General features: G+C 38.9%; 1 protein-coding gene and 1 long non-coding RNA gene across 4 annotated transcripts; both read right to left on the reverse strand.

Moving 5' to 3' along the window:
* Positions 1–4,152: 4,152 nt before the first annotated feature.
* Positions 4,153–5,609, reverse strand: LOC146374031 (uncharacterized). Its single transcript, XR_014802273.1, has 2 exons — positions 5,342–5,609; positions 4,153–4,674 (listed from the first exon to the last, which is right to left on the reverse strand). It is a non-coding gene; the product is annotated as an uncharacterized LOC146374031 (long non-coding RNA).
* A 61-nt stretch (positions 5,610–5,670) lies between these two features.
* On the reverse strand, positions 5,671–9,616 carry LOC146374032 (uncharacterized). 3 transcript variants are annotated; one of them, XM_084952022.1, is made up of 6 exons: positions 9,470–9,616; positions 7,681–7,790; positions 6,249–6,458; positions 6,032–6,131; positions 5,854–5,913; positions 5,671–5,756 (listed from the first exon to the last, which is right to left on the reverse strand). In XM_084952022.1, exons 3-5 carry the CDS (start codon positions 6,445–6,447, stop codon positions 5,907–5,909), a joined length of 306 nt encoding a protein of 101 aa, XP_084808148.1. In that variant the 5' UTR covers positions 6,448–6,458; positions 7,681–7,790; positions 9,470–9,616; the 3' UTR covers positions 5,671–5,756; positions 5,854–5,906. The 3 variants fall into 3 exon arrangements, with proteins under 3 accessions (XP_084808148.1, XP_084808147.1, XP_084808146.1); XM_084952021.1 differs by having other exon boundaries at positions 9,465–9,616; XM_084952020.1 differs by lacking the exon at positions 9,470–9,616 and having other exon boundaries at positions 5,674–5,756; positions 7,681–9,400.
* Between the last annotated feature and the right edge of the window lie 10,655 nt (positions 9,617–20,271).

The following is a 20,271-nucleotide window of genomic DNA, read 5'->3' on the forward strand; positions in this document are numbered from 1 at the left end:
AGCTAATGACAGACAGAGGTAATCAATGCGCTGCACGACTCCTGTTAAGCCCCTCTATCCTATTCTCATGCATTACTAGCCTCTGTCCTTCATTACCTATTCAACTTCTCAGGTTTGCTGCATGATTAATCCTTTCGCTTTCCAACCCTTTCTCCTTCAGTCCATGCCTCGTGTTATCTCAGTATCCATATCCAAACTCCTCTTTGCTTGGTTTTAGTTTTAGTGTAATACTCTGGTTTTGTTACTACTTTTTGCTGCATTTCTCCAACAGATCAATTTGCCCCCAACACCATATATACAAATACAAGACAATACAAATATATACATGTGTGTGTATAATTATATATATATATATATATATATATATATATGTATGTATGTATGTATGTGTGTGTGTGTGTGTGTGTGTGTGTGTGTGTGTATTCAACTGTTAAAACTGCAAAATATATTATCCCAATTTTGTATGTGCTTCAATTTTTTCCTGCAAATGGATGCTGATGCAGTATGGGCTAAATGTAAAAGAGCTCATTGTTCTTATAGTGCCAAATCGGAATATCTTATCTTTTTAGCAGTTCTCTAATGAAGTCCCACACAAGGCTGAAGAAAGGAAATATCCACCCAGCAGTCCCTTAATCAGTTTTCTCACTGTGCGTCTTTAGATCCTTATCACAATGTCATGCCTATCACCAGGGTGTGTGTGCTCAGTTGTGTGAATTTGCACTAATATCTGACTCTGGTACATGAACAACCCAGACGAGCCCTGAAGCTGCAAATCAATCTGTTCTGTATTCAGGCTGGCAAGTGGGAAGCATTTAGGACAACAACAGTGCGGGGAGCTGGTATCAGATTCACACAGGTCTGTATGGTTTGAATGCACTCAGCAGCAAGTGCACAGTTACAGTAAGCCTGAGGGAAAAACATGAATCACCTAGTCACCACCTGCAGTACTTAATGCAAGTTATACCTGGTACCACAGTGTTTTGCACACAATTGCACTGTATATCCTCACTTCAAAGTCTAACACAAACAGGCAAGACAAGGTCAGAGTCTAGAATGTGAACATATGACTTTTTTCTGGAGACAGTACATACCTGTAAAATTTTGATTTGTATTAAACAGTTACACCAGTACAAACTTGTGGTTACTAAATGAAGGCCTGCATCTGTTTTTATTAAGCTTATCTAATTTGCATTAATGCACAAACTCATTCAATAAATGGGGGACAAACAGTAGAAAAGTAATCTGTTAAACTTAATTTAGAGGCTTAAATACCTCTTATTAGAACCACATTTAACACACTGTAAACATACCTAGATATGTCATTTTAACGAAGTTAGCTGGTGGTGGTGTCCGTTTTGTTCAATGCCACTAACAACCTGTTGTCTGCATGACAAATAGGCCACAGTGCAAGTTTGTTTACTTGCCCCTAGCTCTCTACAGTGTAAGTGTAATTTTCAGCTCTATCAATTAAACACAAACATATCCAAATCACCTCAGCCCACTACAATGAACAGAAGCATCTCTATCATTTCTCCAATGACAGGTTATTGTCCTTTGAAAATAAATGAATAAAAAAAATCAATATAAATACATTTATAAAGTAAAAATAGACAAATATATTCACATTAAATCTGAATACCAAAGAAGATGACTAAGGGATGTAATATCAATGGAATTTATTTCAGTTTACATCAGTTCATCTCTGCTTTTCTGTCTGTATCTATTTTGTTGCAGGTTAGCAAATGAACTTCTGTACAAAGTCTGAGCCTACGATTATGGTAGTTTTCCCTTCTGCTGTGGCAGCACCATCTGGTCTTTCTTGAGAGAGAGCTGTGATGCGCAAATGTGTCTCTGGCATTATAAACCAAACACCTTGCAATGTTAGACATTCAAGGGAAAGATGCTTTTCATCGTTTTTCACAGTCTGTTTCCTGGTTTAGGCCTCCTACCCAACTGTAACCCAACATTTACCAAACAGACATCACTCCAACAATGATCACAAACCTGCCCTATACATGCCATCGAATTATAGGCATCAAGACAGCAGGCTGAACCACAGTGGTTTGTACCAATTAATAGCTGTAGTTGTGCTTTAGCAGTGCGAACATTGTTTTAGAAATACAAATAATAGCATAGTTGTTCCAACAGTTTGCTCAGAATACTGTAAAAATGGCTGTTTCCTTGATGGGCTGGTTGGATATGATATTCAACATATTAAGGCAGATGAGCAAAAGCAGCAATTTTGTAGTCAACAAAGAGCATAAAATATAAGCTGCAATGTTCAACAGAACTGTACTGCTGAAAACTGGAAAACGCTAATGTGAATCTCAAATTTTCTTGAGGCATGCAGAAGTTGGCATCAGCAATGACTAAATCAGTCCAATCAGACCACTGACAGGTGGTGTATTGGTGTGAATACATTTTTTCTTGGGTTGTTTTGGCTTGAATTCAAACATGACAATGCATCACATCACTGAGCAAAAATCTTCTCAGACTGGTTTCTTAATATGAAGTTCAGTGTATTAATCACTGAAATGTTTCTAACATCTAGTGAATCCAAGCCACTGAGACCACCAAGGGCAGCCCTTTGAATATTGATAAGAATATAATATTGATAAACTGGTATGAGGTGCAATGGCCAGCTGGGTGACAGACAACAAAATGTCAGTGATTGAAATGGGCAGGTGATACAGTACTTATGCTAGGCAAGAACTGCTAACTTAGTAACTAGCAGCTGATGTAACCAATACAAATAATGGGATTTTACTGTTAAATTCAGGGATAAAAACTGAAATATTAATGTGATGGGAATAGTAAGTAAGAGTTTATGACAGGAATATAAAAAAAGAGTGATTTATTCAATTACAGGGCCTTCCATTTGTACAAAGACATTATTTTTGCACTTTTGTTTCTCTATGCCACCACCATGGATTGTAAATCAAATGGATATGTGATTGAACTACAGACTTTCAGTTTTGATTGATGAAATGGTAAGTGTACTGGTCTGCTCAGATTCATCCAAATGTTGCAAAACGACAGCTTCACAGGCTGGGCTTCACATCAGATAATGGCCCAAAAGCATAATACAAAAGTAACTCAAACAGATTTGTTTCTGACAGGGTCAAAGCACAATTTACCTAACTTGGGCAGAAACATATTAAAAAGCTGAGTAACCACACAATAGTCAGCAATAGCTTGGAAATGTGATCCTGGTTAAGAATATGCCCCGGAGAAGAGAGGACAGACAGTTCTCAATGTCTGACTGCAGGTCAAGGAAAAATTGGCAACAATGTTAATATTGGTGCTGACAGGCACGGTCTGGGAAGAGGAAGCTTCGAAAGCAACTGACAAACAGGTGAGTGATGAAATCCAAAGCACATGAGAAAAGAATTATGAGGGGAAAAGACTACTTAAGAAATACAATGCTAGAACTAGGATTTGACTGTAGTCTTTGTACCACATTGGAAACTGAATGTTCTGGCTATGGGAAGCTGCAGGGCTTCTGCTTTATTGAGTGGGAAAGGGAGGACAGAAGCTTGTTTACACACACACACACACACACACACACACAGAAAAAACAAACAAACATAGAAAGACAATCAAACCAAACAGGGGAATTAGTGGGAAGAAGAAGGAGAAACAATTAAATATTGTCAGGATCCTAAAACTTACATTTGCTTGGAAATTTTTGTTATGTGGAAAAATTAGCTTTTGGGTGATGGCTCTGACTGTGAAGCGTAACCTACATTGTAAAAAAAAAAAAACTGTCAAATTTACGGTAAAATACCGGCAGCTGTGGTTGCCAGGAATATACCGTGAAAAAAATGTGGAATCTGTAAAAGACAATACAGTATACTGGTTTTGTAACCCTAAATTTTAAGGTAGACAACGTATTATTTTACCAAAATCATGATAGAAAAAAACAAATATATTTGTCAATTATACAGCAATTTAATGTAAAAAATGCAACTTTCCATAGCTTTTTACGGATATTTGCAGTAAAAAAAAAGTTGGGTTATATAATAATATTTACAGTAATTTGTTGTTAATTTAACAGTAATAGGATAGACCCTATTATTGTAAATAACTGTAAAAATAACAGAAATATGTTAAACCTTATTAAAACCTTTGACAGTAAAAAACACAGTGAAATTGTATAACAAATTACAGCATTTTATTTTGACCAGATACATTTTACGGTAAATTCCTGGCAACCACAGCTGCCGGTATTTTACCGCTAAAAATACAGTACAATATGAGGAACATAAATGGTTTACCGTACATTTTACATTTGCAACCGCTAAATATAGAAAAATCTAAAGATGCTCATATATAACCAAGGTAGTGAATATTACTGATAAACAATGAGAAAATTTGACATACCATTTGAAAACAGACTAAACATATCATTTTCTCTATTCCTACAAAACAGCATAGATCTTGAGAATACAGCATGTGTCCATATATATGGCTGGTAATCCATGGAGGAATGAATAAACATGAAACAAAATATTACCTGCCCCTGACCTATCAACAGTAATGAGTCACTGGGTCCTGCCTTGGTGAAGGAAAGGACTCAGTGGAGTTTCTAATGCGCATGGTGTCGAAGATACAAGCTCTGCAGGAGTACTTCAATGTCCATCAGGAGTTCACTTTGGACTGGCAGGATCCCCTCTGCAGCAAAAAATGGACAAAGTTTGATCAGTGCTTGAGCAAAATGCACAGAAATGAACAAAACGTGCTGCCAAAAACAGATCTAATGATAAATGATTTCTTAAGTATAAAATATACAGTTCTTAAAGGATAGCTATTGTCAAAATGCAACCTGGGCTGTTGTTGTTTTTTTTTTTTTTTTTTTACTGTAAACGAGACAAACATATATCTAAAAGCATAATTACGACAAACGAGCCGTTTTTGAGATTGACCGTGATTTTGTTTTGTGGTCAATAGCCAGTGAATGGGAATACTAGGGGGCCGGGGCATAAATTTGAGCGCATCAAAATCGATACAGTAAAAAAAAAAAAAAAAAAAAAAAAAAAAACTGCCCAGGTTGCGTTTTGGCAATAATTATCCTTTAAATCTACTTATGTAAAAGTGATACACAGACAACGCAGCCCTAATCACAATCATAATTTGTTGGAAAACGTATTTAAGTTTCCTATTGATTTATCATAGAACTTGAAGTTAATGGCTGAATGCATGGTGATGAGACCTATCATTCAATCTACATTTTATAGCGTATGAAACTGCTCACCTGGACATGAACCTGAGCTCGGCTGATTAAGATTAATGTCTCCTGTCCATCTTTCTTTAGCAAAACTTGAATAATACCACTGCTTACCTCTCATTGAATCTTTGGGTGCAGACTTAATTGAAGAGCCTCGTATAAACAGGCAGGGTGTGATGTTTAGGGAAACCAAAGAATACAGGCGCCATCATTTCTGCCAGAAGACTCATGGGGTGCAATGAAGCTTTCATTGTGGACTGGCTAGATACCTTCTGCATTCAGAAAGAAAACAAGAAGGGCATACACCATAAACAATAATAACTGACAAAAATAATGAGACAAGAAATTAAAGTAACAAAATAAGTGCAAATCAAGTTTCCCTGTGTTGCAGTGTAGCTGAATGTTTTTCAACAATTTGATTTACAGTAAAACACATACCAAATATTTCCAGCCAAGGTTTGTTTCAATCTTCAGCATGTTTTTCCTGCCATTGTCTTGAAACTGTTTCATCTGTCCCTCTCATTTGATGCTGTTTACAAAAACAAAACAGCAATATTGTAAAGGGAAAAAGGAAAATGAATTTAATGGAAAAAAAAAGAAAAAAAGATTATGACCTGAAATCTCACCATTTCCTGAGAGTCACAGGTCCTTTGAGTATCCTTATGGTTTCTGCTCAAATTCAGTGTCTGAAAAGGGCAGGAACAAAACAAACCTTTTTAATCATAATAAAGACAAAATAAGATTTAGAGACAGACAACAAAGAAATGTGTAAAATATCTTCTTGAATCTGTTTACTTTACTAACCTTGAAAGAGACTCTTGGGTCTTAGCTGTGCCACCACCCTTAAACCTTAAAACAGATGGAGACGATATGCTGGCCTGGCTTGAAATTTCCATATTTGGTGCTGTAAAACAATATCACAAACAATAGATTAATTGTACTTTTTGGACCTTGGCCAAAGCATAATAGAAAAAACAGAAAGCCCTTCATGGCTATTGTGCAATGAAATCATAATACTTACTGGTTTGTTTCCAGGCAGCCAGCAGTTTTCTTGCCTGAACTGGTCTCAGGACAGAGTTCAGATCAGTCTCACTGATGAACTGCAAGTCCTCGGATGTCTCCACTCCTAATGATTGTAGTGCCTCCAGTACAATTTCAAGGATTAAGGCAGACAGGTCCGGCAGCACCTTAGTAATGGAACTCCTTATGCTGTCCCCCATTTCTGAGATGTCTGATAAAAGAATGTGAATAAAGGTCAATTTACACCAAGTGGTACCTTTGGTCTTAAAATATGAAGCTGATCTTGCTTGATACTACACTTTTATACAGTGTTTCGTAAGTACCAAACTAACAGCACCATTATTGTGACAGCACACTGTGTTTCAATGGAACCATTTGGTACCCATACTTCATGTAAGATGTTAATGGATAGAAATCAATTAAGTCCATGATGTTCACACACTGCATCTTTTCTTTTTCCTTTCTCACTGAGTGCAGATGATACTGAGAATGGTATTCTGTCACGTGCACCGACACCAGAAAATAAACACTGTCATTCTTAATCAAAATGAGAACTACTTCACCAAACTCAACAGAGTCAGAGCCCCCTGTGACAAGGAAGTGTCCTTTCTTGTACTGTGTTCCCTTGTACATCATTTCTACTGTGACCTTTGTATTGGTTTCAGTAAAGTCAAACATTTGAACTGCTTCTTGAATGGCTTTACTGTACAGCAGTGAGTAAAATGGAGAACCATCTTTGACTTTCAAGACAGATTGACACAATGACCCTGCTGCAAGATAGGCTTGAAACATCTGATGTCTTTCAGAGAGTGTATGGCAGAGGTTTTTGAAATTTTTCAGATTTCTGGCACACCTCTTGAAATAACTGTGCTTACTTTCAAAGCGCATTGTCCATAATCTTATCAGTGGGCCAAATTTCAGAATCAGTGCTGGGTAATGGTGTAGAAAATGGTGTTTTGGTCTCAGGTTGCATTCTGGGAACAGAGCTTTTCTTGACTCTAAATATTCTTGAATAAGAATATCAAGATATGCTACCTGAGCCACTGAAATTTCCTGAGCACACACCATGTCTACAATATCTTTCAGCTGCAGAGTTAAGTTCCACACATCATCTGTGGGGTCTGTCACTATGTCACCAACTATGAGAGGCAGCAATCGGAGGAAGTTCCAGTTCTGTACAGCCTGTCCTGAGAGTTTAGCTGCTTGAGGACTGACCTCAGATGGCTTTGTAGAAGCATCAGAGGCATGGTAACTAAACTGTTTGATGCATCGGTTCAGAGTGGAGTAAGTGAACCATGCTTTTTTTCTTTATGAAGTATTTCAGATACAGTGCCACATCATAAGCCAAAACTCCCTCAAAGATATCATGACCTAGACATGGTGGCAAGCCTGGCATACAAACGTTGAAGTATTTCAGTGAATTGAACACTGACCTGAACTTCACTCCTTCGACGTCTGGTGTATTGTCAATCTGGAGGCGATCAACAGCAGAGTTGTAGTTCTCTTTGGTACGTTCTGGTCCACACAGATTTGGGTCAGCACCCTGAAATTCAGATTTCGTTATCAGGCAGTACCTGCAGAAGTACTTTGAAGAACTAAAGTTTTCAGTGAAGCCACCAATACAGTGAGAACCCAGATTATCACCAGCAATGCAAAACAAAGTTCCTTTGACTCTAGTTTCATCTGATGCAACAATCCCACTGTCCTCCAATTCTTTCAAGTCTGCCAGTAATTCAGAGAACACATTAGCATGACCAAACTCTTTAAAATCTTTCTCCCTGCACAGTAAGACAAGAGACATGTGATCTGTGTCTGAGCGTACATGAAGTGGCGAGTTTGCCACTGATGCATATACAGCTAATACCTTGTGTTTTGTCCTTGCAGAGCCTAAAGGGTTAACGACTTCAAAGGCATCCTGGTAGAGTACTAGCTTGAGACATGATGGGTTTTGACCAAAAAAATCATTTGATTTAAACAGCTTACTATCACTTATGTCACACAGAACATCAGCAGGAGGCTCAGTAGAGGGCTCTTCTGATTTCTGCCACAGATCAGACTCTAGCAGACATCTCAAAGTCTCTCTTAAAGGCACATAATAGGCAAACCTATCTTTTCTGTTTTCATCTCTCCCTAAAAATATTTTCTTTGGTTCCACATAGTTGAAGGCTTTTTTAAAGGTCTGAGCTCTGGAGTGCACTGTCCTCAATGGCCCGGTATGACATGCAGAAAAAAGATCATAGCTTTTGACAGACTCGCAGACTTTGTTGATGTCCTCCTCTGATAATGATGTGTCATCTTTTAACAGTGATGCAAGTTTACCCAAACTGTATGTCTGTCCCAACTCATGCATGTTCTGCATTTCCTCCACAATGTTCTGTATGGTTGAAGCAGGCAGTAGAAACTGACCCTGCAATTTTAAGTAGAATAGTGAAACGTTTCTCAGAAAAAGATCACAGAATTCAGGGGGCATTTCCATGTTATCTTCATCTGTAATAGACTGTGCAGCAGGCTCGGAAATTAAGGGTACAAAGTCATCTGATGTGGTTGGAACAGATGATGATTGACATGCAGACTCTCTATATAAATCACCAATGCTGCTGTCTGAAAACTGTGTTTACGTGACATGTGAGCAGTAAAAGATGATTTAACTCTAAAGGTATTTGTGCATCCTCTTACTGGACAAGTGACCACATGTCCTTCCACAATATGGCTCTTCAGATGAGCTATTAACTCTTTAGAGTTCTGACACTGACGTTCACACATCGCCATTGCACATGTAAACGAAGAAACCACCGCCACACCAGTGACATGGGTGGGGGCAGAGTGTCTTCGGTAAAAATGAGCCTTAAACGCGCCATACCTGGTGTATGTCTGCTTGCAGCCTGCTTCAATACACCGAAAGAAACAACGTGGCTCATTCCGATGCAGTTTACAATGAAGCACGTAGCCCCCTGATGACTGAACTACCTTACCACAGAAATTACAGGTTAACATAACTCCATGTACTTTGGTAATTCCTCCCTAGCGAATTAAGCACGCCAAACACAGAAACTAATCCAGAGCAATGCTTCCCTCGTGACAGTAATGCCAACTCAACTCACAAATGCTAACTAAATTCACAACCTCACTCATAAAAAAACGAACTGCTAAAATTATCTATAAATGCTGGGCTGGTGGATTTTTATAACAGAGATAACTTGAAGTTGCATGTACTCACCTCACCTCGAACTAATTGTAAGCTGCCAGGATGTCTACAAATTCCGAAGATGCTGTGGTCCAAGCAGCAATAAATGGCGCTAATATACGAGTTCAAAACTGTGTCCGTTAGCGAAGCCAACTTGAGTCTCCTGCATGAAAAAAAGAGCGGTTGGCACACAGCTCAGCAGCGCGCCGTGCTATTGGTCATTTTCAGGTGACGTCATCCCGCAATGTAACGTCGCTCTTTGTTTCTTTAGGAGGAGGTTCGAATTTGATCAGAAGTCACGTCTGCAGACCGCTGCAGCCACGTCTTGCCTTGCTTCCCCTTTTTTTGGTGAAATGGTTCGCTCATACTGCACAATGTTGCTACCAGAATTTTTTTCTCTGCAATTCGAACGTAAAACGCCTGTACACAGTTTACCAGCAGTTTAGCTACCAATCAACAGCGATCACACAAACTCAAAATTTAAGGCGGACCCACTTAAGGTGGTCTGATAATATGGCGTGAAACACAACAACATAAAGTTGTTTTAAAATAATAATTAAAAAAGATTATTGAAATCAGTTTTATTCACAACCATGAACTTTATTTTTAACATCTTCTTTTGCTGTTGATTTTTTTTTTATCAGAAGGTTAACAACTGCAGGCCTAACTTTTAATCTGTATATCAGTATCTGAATCTTAGTATCTGAATTTTAAAATAAAAAAATACTATCAATTTTATTGTCTTTCACTGCTGATATTTGCTTCTTTTTTTTTTTAAATGTATTTACTGGTTGTATTATTACGGTGGACCCTATTTTTTAACATCTTGCTTCTGTAAAAATGAATGTTTTTGTTTGCTTAAAAATCTACAGCTTTATACTGTGAATTCCAATGTGCACAACCCCAAAAGATGTAGTTTTACTCAAATAATACCGTAAAATCTAAGTTTTTCAGACATTTTCAACATTACAATATTTAATTGTAAAATGTATGCATATTTATTTGTTTTCACGGAAAATATTTATAATTTCAACATTTTATTACAGTAAAAAACAAAGTTTTATCCAGTCTCACAATTAACGGTTATTCAATCTATTTAATACAGTAAAAGGAAATTTTTGGTTTTACGCTCCATTACCATTGGAATTTGACGGTGTTTTGCTGTATATTTTACTGACTTTTGTTACAGTGTAGTTTAGCACTGACCCAGTGAAGTACAGGAAATGAATGAGCGGAGGTGTAGAGACATTAATAATTATTAAGCAATTTGTGTGGATCGTCAGGAATAAGACCGAAGAGATCCTTGTAAAACCTGGCTGAGCCTTAGTGGGTCAGGTATGGGACATTCAGCTAAGTTAAGTTAAGCTAAGTAAGTTAGCTGTGGTTGTTACAGTAACAGTGGTAGCTTAGGTTTTTTTTTTTAACAGAGCATTGTATGAGCTGAAGAGTCATTCAAAGAAAACTAATGAAAAAATAAGACTTGAAAAGGCAGGATGGCATTTACAGGTATACCACAAAAAGTGCTTCAGGTTTCAGGTTTAAGATCTAATACTATTTTATAAATATCAATAACATAAGGCAGCGGTCCCCAACCCCCGGGCCTCGGACCGGTACCGGTCCGTGAGTCGTTTGGTACCGGGCCGCGAGAGTTGAGGCTCAGGTGTGAAATGTATAGTTTTCAGGGTTTTTATCGGTTTTCAGCGTTATTTTGTTATCGTTTTTATCGTTTACTCGGTTTTCCTGGGTCTTTTCACGTGTGTTATGAATAAACCTTCTTTTTTTCGGTAACGGTACTAGTTTTATTTTGTTGTATTTATCCGCGACACCTTAAAGGCCGGTCCATGAAAATATTGTTGGGCATAAACCGGTCCGTGGCGCAAAAAAGGTTGGGGACCGCTGACATAAGGCACGTGTACATTTTTCTTCCTTTGCGGGAATACAATCCTCCAACCTGAACACTGTCTTCAACTTTCCAGCTGCTTAGCCCACCACCCTCTGGACTCAGGCTAATTGAGTTAGTAGGGACGCAAAAAAAAAAGGCTTGGACAAATGCAAGGGATAATGAGTAGCAGAAAAAGAGGGTAGAGAACTGTCAAACTGAAGTGGTTTTAATTATATGGTCTGGGTAACGATGGCTTAAGACAGTGTTGTTCAGTTTGCATTTATATATATATATATATTTAATATATATATATATATATATATATATATATATATATATATATATATATATATATATGTATGTGTGTGTGTGTGTGTGTGTGTGTGTGTGTGTGTGTGTGTGTGTGTATTTCATTAGCTCCATGGTGGCTTAATTAAGAGAAAACACTACCTTACTGGGAAAATAGTATGTCCTAAAATCGAGAGTCAATTTAATCCATGAGTAAATTAAATCAGTTTGCAATACAAAAAAGCAGTAATGACATTTATTCATTTAAAAAATAGATACGTGGTTGTAATACAAGGGGGCATTGCCCATGGGTCCAATTTGATTCAGACACTCTTCGACCCAGCTTTGGCACTACACACACACCTGTATTTTTCAGGTCAGATATGTAAGTAACCCCAGCTCTGCACCCTTTTGGACATGCCCAACTTTCAGGGTGCACTTTTTATTAGCAAAGTCATCTTCCTCTTAAATTGGCAGGCAGCAGTAGCTGCAGCTTCTTTATTCGTGTCCCAGCACACTACAGAATAAGAGAAAGTTTATTAAAGAATGCACAACAAGTGGGCTAATTACATCACTTGGCACTATTCTGTGAACCCATGAAGTGAAACCACACACCACTTTAGTGCAATTTTAAACCTGTGATAGAAAAAGGAGGTTTACAAATCATTCTAGTTAAATTCATGTCCTTCACTGATGCTTTTCCCGGTAGAGGTAGAATATGTCACATCCCATGTCAGATATGCACTGTTTAAGAATCATATCCTTATATTAAGGCTCACATAAGAATAAAATTGTTTTAAACTTGCTTTCACCAAATAGGAAAAAACAAAACAAAAACCAGAATACAGCTGGGCCTTATAGGTACTTTTATCTGCTCCCTTATTTCCCAAGGGGTCACTACAACAAACTTTGGATGGTCTCTAAAAAGTTCCAATCCATGTACACTGAGGCCTGAGGGAGTTCACAGGACAGTTGACAGAGGGGTTTGTGTCCACTGGTCATCTCGGTTAGGTGTGAAGCATAAATTACCACGATGTACTCAAGGTAGAAGTGAACCAACAACATAATAGTGAAAAATAAGAGTTAAATCTGAAGGTTCTTCTCTAAGCCTCTAATACTGGTTCATTATACAGCTTTCCAAACTCTGACATGCCTATTGGAAAAAGCCATTACAAAAGTAGAATGTTTCAAATGTTTAAAAATACCAGCAAGATTTTTTATACCATTTGGTAATTTTGTTTTTCAAGGTCTGAATAATATCACTTTCTAAAACAGGAAATGCATCACAATGCTGAAGCACAATTGATAAAATAAAAACTGAACTTGCAATATCTGTATTTTTTTTTTTTTTTTTTGCTGATGTATGGCTCACATCCCAACACAGCAATAAAGAGTGCTCTATTTATGGCTTTTAAATATAAAACAGTCACAAAAAGTAAAGCAATTTAAAGTAAATGAGCTGCTACTCTGTCTCTGTACAAACACATATTTTAATGTGTATATACTATCCTTGCCGTGGCTTTCTCAAGATGTGGTTTAATGTGGGACTCCAGCTTTTTAGTTGAGCCTAATATTAACATTTGTACAATGAGATCATGATGATGACAATACAAATCTGAGTGTGACAAAGAGCTGATAAAAAATTGAAACAGGTATTTATATAAGCTTGTTATTTCAGTAAATACATCAAACATGGAAGCTGTATCCCTTAATATACAGTGTAACAATACTCAGATACTAGAATCATATATTTTAAACAAGAGATACAAAAATAAACATTCTGAAGAAAAGAACCGAGGCCAGCACTGTCATGGTCCCTGTGCCTCGCTGGCTGACCCCGCGCTAGGTGACATGTTTTGATTTGTTTTCTGCTCTCTCTCTCTCCTCTCTCCTCTGTCGGAGCAGTGCTCATTATGGGCTCCTAATTCTTTTCCCCCATGGACCCTGGAGCCCTGGACCCCCCTCCTGCACATTGTATATACATTCACTTGGTGTTTTCACTGTAAATAAACGCACTGTTTCTTCTGCAAAGGATCCCTGATCTTCGCTTTAGTCCGTTTAAGAACTCCGACAAACACTTCTACGCAAAAGCCTCAATTAATTATACACTTTTGAGTAGGCACAGAATTTAGAGAACTCTTTCAGTATAAGTGTGTGTGTTTGTTTGTGTGTGTGTGTGTGTGTGTGTGTATACACATGTGTAAACACTCCTCCACTTCATGAATCCCTAAAATGTTGCGAATAAGACATAGACCTGCACTTCATCAGCCTTGTGTTGTACTGTTATACTATTTTTGACCATATGAGAGATGATTGCTGATGAATCATTAGCGGGAATATTTCATATGCCAGAGGACAGCTCATTAAATGACAATACATAACAACAACCAAATGCTGTTCCAACTAAAGCATTTAATGGAACCACAATTGTAAAGCCAGTTCTACAGCTCAAAGTACATTTAATACTAGTACCACCGTAGGAATACAAAGGGAGCCAAAGGTAGTTCAAAACAACAGATTGATAGATGAATCACATTTAGCCAGGGAATTGAACATTGAACAGATTATTAGGGAATCTTTCGTCAGTAACAACAGCAGGGGATTTACAGTGTATTTTTTAAGCTTCTGACAGGCATAAAGACTGACGTAAAGAAAAAAAAAACAAAATAAAATGAAGCCTGAAAAACACAGGGACTGCCAGTAAAAAGAATAGAAAGACAGACTTAATCCACTTGTAGACAACTGAAGACACAAGCCAGGAAATCAGGGACAGAATCATCACAGAGATAGCGCAGAATGGACAAACAGAGTGCATCACGGGCAGTAAAACAGCATTTGTTGTCATGTCCATAACTTAGACTCCCCTGAGGTTTTTCCTCTGAAGTGACAATCGGATGTTGTAGTTCTCGTCTCTGGTGTCAGAGGGAAAAAAAAAATCCATCCCCCTTCCTGCCTCTTCTCAGATCCCTCTCTAAATCTCATCTGGTTTCATCATAAAAAACGACAGGCTGTCTTGGTAAAGCAAAAGGTTTATATCAGCAAGAGGCCGGGGAGGGACAAAAGCAAAGGCATGACAAAGAGGCACAACATTTACTCTTGCTTTCTGCCAAGAGTAAATGTAACCAAAGCCAGTTGCTCATAAACTAATGGAGAAAATTTACACATGGAGGTAAATATATAGTTTTGAAGTCTAAGGAGCTTGGAAAGAAAAGCGTCTGAACAAGAAACTTAAAGATGAGCTGGATGACTGAGAACCTTCACAGACATATAGTTTTGAAGAATCAAAATGTGTTTCTCAAGTTACTGTTTATTGTTTTGTTTAGAGCTAGAAGTAAGTTTGACAATGATACACCTAGACCTGGAGAGTAGCAACACACCGCAAATTTTCAAAGTTGTCAGTCAAGTGACAACTTCATGGATGTAAATACAGATGGTTTGAAACAAGGTGCAAACCTCTGGTTATTGTCATGGTACGTGTGGACTGTTGGGTATTTTCCTGTATGGCTCCTTTTGCTCCCATGTCTGCCCCTGAGGTGCCATTCATTTACCTGGACAGCTCACCTGAAACACCATGACAATCGTCAGAGGGTATTTATTACCAGCATCTCTGTCTTTTCACTGCTAGTTTGTCAACTTACCAATGTTGGTAACAGGTTCACTCTTCTTGCTCTGTAGCTCAGTCTCGTGTTTACTTACCTTGATTTGCATGTGCTACAGCTTCATCACACCACTACTCCACGATATAACGGAACTCTCCTTTTGGACACTGGTCACAGCCCTCACCTGATCTACGCCACGCTTCAATCTCCAGGAAGAAAATCCTCACCACACTCACCTGCCTGCTCTCCTGCCACCATAGCTCACAGGAAGCCCTGGAATTCAGATCCACTCATCTTCTTTGCGTGTAACTCGTCACTCGGACCAAGCCTAGTTTTCCACCTGCAAAAGTAAGCCACGCAAAAAACTCAGTACAGCTATCTTCCCTGGACAAGTCCATGCATCCACTAACCTCCTTTTTCTCTCTTTTCAGTGAGACCTCTAGCTCCACACGCAACCAGCCACACCCTGAGCTTGCCACCCTTAGCCCATCACGCTAGCTTATCTTGTCACGAATCCCCTGCCAAGTATAACTCTGTGTTTTTGTGCCAAATAAAAGTTTGTGTGAATTTAACTCAGCCATCTCTGCACGTGGTTCAGCACATGAGTCCAGTTTTGTACAGACCTTTGGCCCCCAGTGACAGTTACACTCAAGAACAGATCATACTTTGCCAGAAAACAAAAAAGCCTGCTTACTTCAAAAAAAAAGAATGAATAAATCTTTAGACAGAGGAAACCAAGTTTAACTTGTACCTGAATGATAGGAATAAGAATGAAGAAGGAACTTTCAGCACTAGTATTCATGGCTGATAGAAGTGGCAGGATTAAGTCTGAAGTATACAGGGCTATATTCTCTGCTCACATGAAATGTTGCAAAACTGTAGTGATATGTTGTTGGTTAACAGGCCAGTCCTAAGAGTGGATTCATTGTAGCGAACGAGAAGACCGAACTACCATCAGAGACAAATCTTCCGTTGCTCCTGTTCAGCTCTGCTGAGAGTCCTTACAGGCAGAGGTTGATCATTATTATGGTTGGCACGCCATGTGGCCAATCACATGCAAAGACAGACTAGGGTCATACTTAAAGAAGGAAAGAGAAAGACACTTTGTAGACAGCAAGTGTAGTGGTAAAGGGTGATGGAGAGAAAGGAGCATGTGATCCAGACCTAACTATATGCTTTACTCAAAAATGAACAATTCAGGCCTATCTTAAAAGTAAAGAGGTTTTCCTGTTTCCTGAATCCAAACTGGGATTCAAGACCTTGTATGAAGCATTTTAAATTTGATTCTGGATTTATAAAGGAGCCAGGGAAGCCAATATGGCAGAAATATTCTCTCTTTTTCTAGTTCCTGTCAGAACTGGCTCTTCTAAGGAAGCTGAGCCAAAAGAGCCAAATCTTTGAAAAGAGCTGGAATTTTCATCACTACAAAAGTGACTGGACTTTGGTTCATAATGTAAAAGGATAAGAGTATACTGCAAAAGCAACCAAACAGTTTCTCAAGGGCAAAGAAATGTTTTATTTTCAATAGCCATCTGAACCCAGTAGAAAATGTTTTTCAATTTTTTAAATATGAATACATATATGATTGCAAATCATTAATATTGTGTCCGTCAATCAGTACACAAGCAAAAATAGATATCTAGTTTACTTACTTTTTAGATAAGCAACTGTGGGCCATAGCCAAAACAATAAAACCACTGCCTGTGATAATTAGGGATGGGTATCGTTTAGGTTTTATCCGATACCGGTGCCAAACCGGTACTTTTGAAACGGTGCCGGTGCTTAAACGGTGCTCAAACCGGTGCTTAAAAAATGGAGAACACAAAATTGGTCCAGAAACCTCTCATGTTCAGCTGTTTTTTTGTAAAAAGATAACAATGTTAGCCTTTTCTGCAGCTATAGGGCATATATGGTATCACTCTTGGCTGGAAGCAGTGCTTAAACAATGGAAAAAACACAAACTTTGTCCAAAAACCTCTCATGTTTAACTGTTTTCCACTTTTTCTTTGGTCATTTTAGCCTTTTTGGCCAGGGTGAAGGGAGCATCTGCCATCAAACAAGAAGACAGCCGCATGTAGCTATGATGATGTTTGCTAGTTCACCTTACATGCATTAATTTAATAACGTGGTTAGCCTACTCAACGTAAATTACACACGAACAACATTAAGCTACTCACACAGAGAAGAACGGCTGCTGCTGCCATCATCATCCATCATCATTTCTGCTACACTGGCAGGGCTAGGGGCCAGGACTCTACTCTTCGGGTTTTTGGGGGATGTTGCTAACTCCGGGTCCGATAACAGGCACCACACCCGCAGTAGATGTGCACGGTGTGAGGTCTGGCAGCAAGCTATCAAATACGGCGCATTTCTCGGCTTTTAAAAAAAATGCTATGCGTCGCCAGGTGTTTCATCGGATTTGAGGTGTTACCTCCTTTGACAGTATCACAGTATCAGCTTAAAGCACTTGTTGCAGGCTGCTGAGTTTGCATATTTTGCTGTAAAGTACAGCCAGACTTTTGACCGCTTCGCCTTGGGCATTTTTAATCTGTAGCTCTGCTCTAAAAGAACGTACGTACCTGGACCCGCCTACTATCCTCGGAAATGTAAAATGATTGGCTAGAATCTAAAGTGTATCACAGCTCAGGAAAAAAAAAAGCACCGAAATAAAGCACCGAAATGTGCGCTGCTTTTCGATCTGGTTACTACCGTTTATGACAGAACCGGTGCCATCATGGCACCGGATACCGGTACCCATCCCTAGTGATAATCTTATCCAAACATGCTCTTCCTCATCACTGACACACATGCACAAACCATGGTTACTCTCAACCACCATCCTGCAGCTCTCAGCCAACCACCTCTGTGGCCTCTTGTAGACTCTCTGTCATAGGTAAGAGAGATGACTGACAGGCTTTGCAGCCTAACACATTCAAGAATGCTCAGTGAATCCCATTGCTGCTAAGTAACCATTTTTGTTTTACTTTGTTTTACCTAAGTGGCACTTCTGAGCAAAATTACATTAATAACTCACAGACTAAGTTAACATGTCATCCAGTCCATTACAATACAATACTTTAGTTAAAACTTTTGAATTAAAGATGAAACTCTGCACTTCAGCCACTTCAACCACATTGTGACTGTTTAACCAGAAAATATGATAGTGTACAGAGGCATCATTGTCCAAGAGTTTGTATAGACCTAACTCTATTCTGTAATTAGATGTCACAAAATGTCACAAAGAGGAACCCCACAATCTGTACCAGAGTGGGGTCTGACAATGGCAGTAAGAGTGCCATTGCCTAGCCTGTAGAGGTCTGGATATCCCTAGCCACAGCATCCAGAGCACCACCAAATCAGTCATGCTGAATAGTGTTACAGGAAGCATAATGTTTCTCATGGCTTTGTCCAACCACTTAATGTCCTTCACGTGTGGTTGGGGTGAACTTGCTCTAATCCAGGGGTCCCCAATCCCAGTCCACGAGGGCCGGTGTCCCTGCAGGTTTTAGATCTCACCCTGGGTCAACACACCTGAATCACATGATTAGTTCATTACCAGGCCTCTGGAGAACTTCAAGACGTGTTGAGGAGGTCATTTAGCCATTTAAATCAGCTGTGATGGATCAAGGACACATCTAAAACCTGCAGGGACACCGGCCCTCGTGGACTGGGATTGGGGATCCCTGCTCTAATCTATGAAAAGAACAGGGCTCCAGTGGTGGTGGACCTGCCACTACTGGTATTCTATGGCAAATGCCAATCGGGGTCCATGGTACTGAGTAGGCCCACTGGAGAATGTTGGGCCCTTAGGCCACTCAAGTATATCCATACCAGTGGCTTGCTGTAGGACTTTGGCTCATTCTGTTCCTCCTTGCACCAAGGAACAGGATTTGAAAAAAAAAACAAACAAAAAAAAAACAAAACAGTTTGTTGACAAATCCCTAGTTTTTCAATTTGAACAAGCTTCAGTTAAAAAAAAGTTATGTACCCCCAACTTAACTTTCTTATTCTCATTTGTTTTCTTAGAGATAGGAGGATGGTGAATGGAGTGATGGAGGCTGATGGAAAAAGCCAGTTTGAGAAACAGCTTAAGTGCCTTTTTTAAGGGGTTCTAGTTTGTTGAAGACATTGTGCAGTGACCTCTCTACTATCTTTACTTCCCTGTTTCTTTCTTAGCATGCTATTCGTCTGCGTCTCCCGTTCTTTCACCATCTCTTTCTCTGTCTGCCTATTACCTTATCTCCAGAGCAACCCTATTGACTTCAGACCGACTGCACAAAATGTGTTTTCAAACAGTGGTGCTGGCGGTCTGAAACGGACAGCCAGGACCATGGCTTTTAATCTCCTGCTGCTTTGCATTTTAAGCTGAGAGCACCGGGGCAAGTGACAGAGGAAAAAATGCTATTCCTGTGTGTGTGTGTGCGTGTGTGTGTGTGTGTGTGTGCCTGTATATGTCAGACAGAAAGAGAAAATGACAGAGAGCTATTCTTGACCTCTAAGACCAGACATAGAGTACTTCTTAATCCCCTTCACCTGTTGCCAAGGGAACATAGACAATCCAAATAAAATGTGAACATATGAGAGCTTTCCATAGTGGTTATTTATATATACACAGAGATCTTTAAATACACAATTATACAGGTGCACTGGCTGTATATTTACCAACATGCTTGCACATGACTCATACATGTAAAATGTTTTTTGGAACAATCCTAATAAAACACCACTTAAAATGGAATGCCCTCACTGTCCGTGCACTCAGGCTAACTTATGATGAAGATTTGTTGTTGTAGTTTTTGTTTTTAACATAAATGTTGAAATAAAGCAATAATGCAGCTGTGGCAGCATTACAACTATTCAAAGATCAAAATTACAGTTCGTTAACTGAGGGTTTCTACTATTGTAATGTAATCATAATACTTAAAATCACAAGTTTTAAGTATAAAAGGAGATGCTAGTTCTAGGCCCAATTTTTTTTGATGTACTGTTCCAGCATACTATTAAGCTGTAACAGAACAGCTTACAGCTTATTCTTAAACTTAAATAGTGGAGCATGAACAGTGGATCGTGT

The sequence above is a fragment of the Perissodus microlepis genome, chromosome 14 (genome assembly GCF_051167445.1).
Source record: "Perissodus microlepis isolate ML-2025 ecotype Zambia chromosome 14, ASM5116744v1, whole genome shotgun sequence".
In the NCBI taxonomy this organism is placed as follows: domain Eukaryota; kingdom Metazoa; phylum Chordata; class Actinopteri; order Cichliformes; family Cichlidae; genus Perissodus; species Perissodus microlepis.

What these genes read in the sequence shown, in the direction of transcription:
- LOC146374032 (XM_084952020.1), bottom strand. Translation starts at nt 8,723, where the DNA reads ATGGAAATGCCCCCTGAATTCTGTGATCTTTTTCTGAGAAACGTTTCA. An exon ending in GTCGAAGGAGTGAAGTTCAG is followed by an intron (nt 6,459 to 7,680) that starts GTCAGTGTTCAA and finishes TTCTTTTATCAG; the next exon opens with ACATCTCAGAAATGGGGGAC.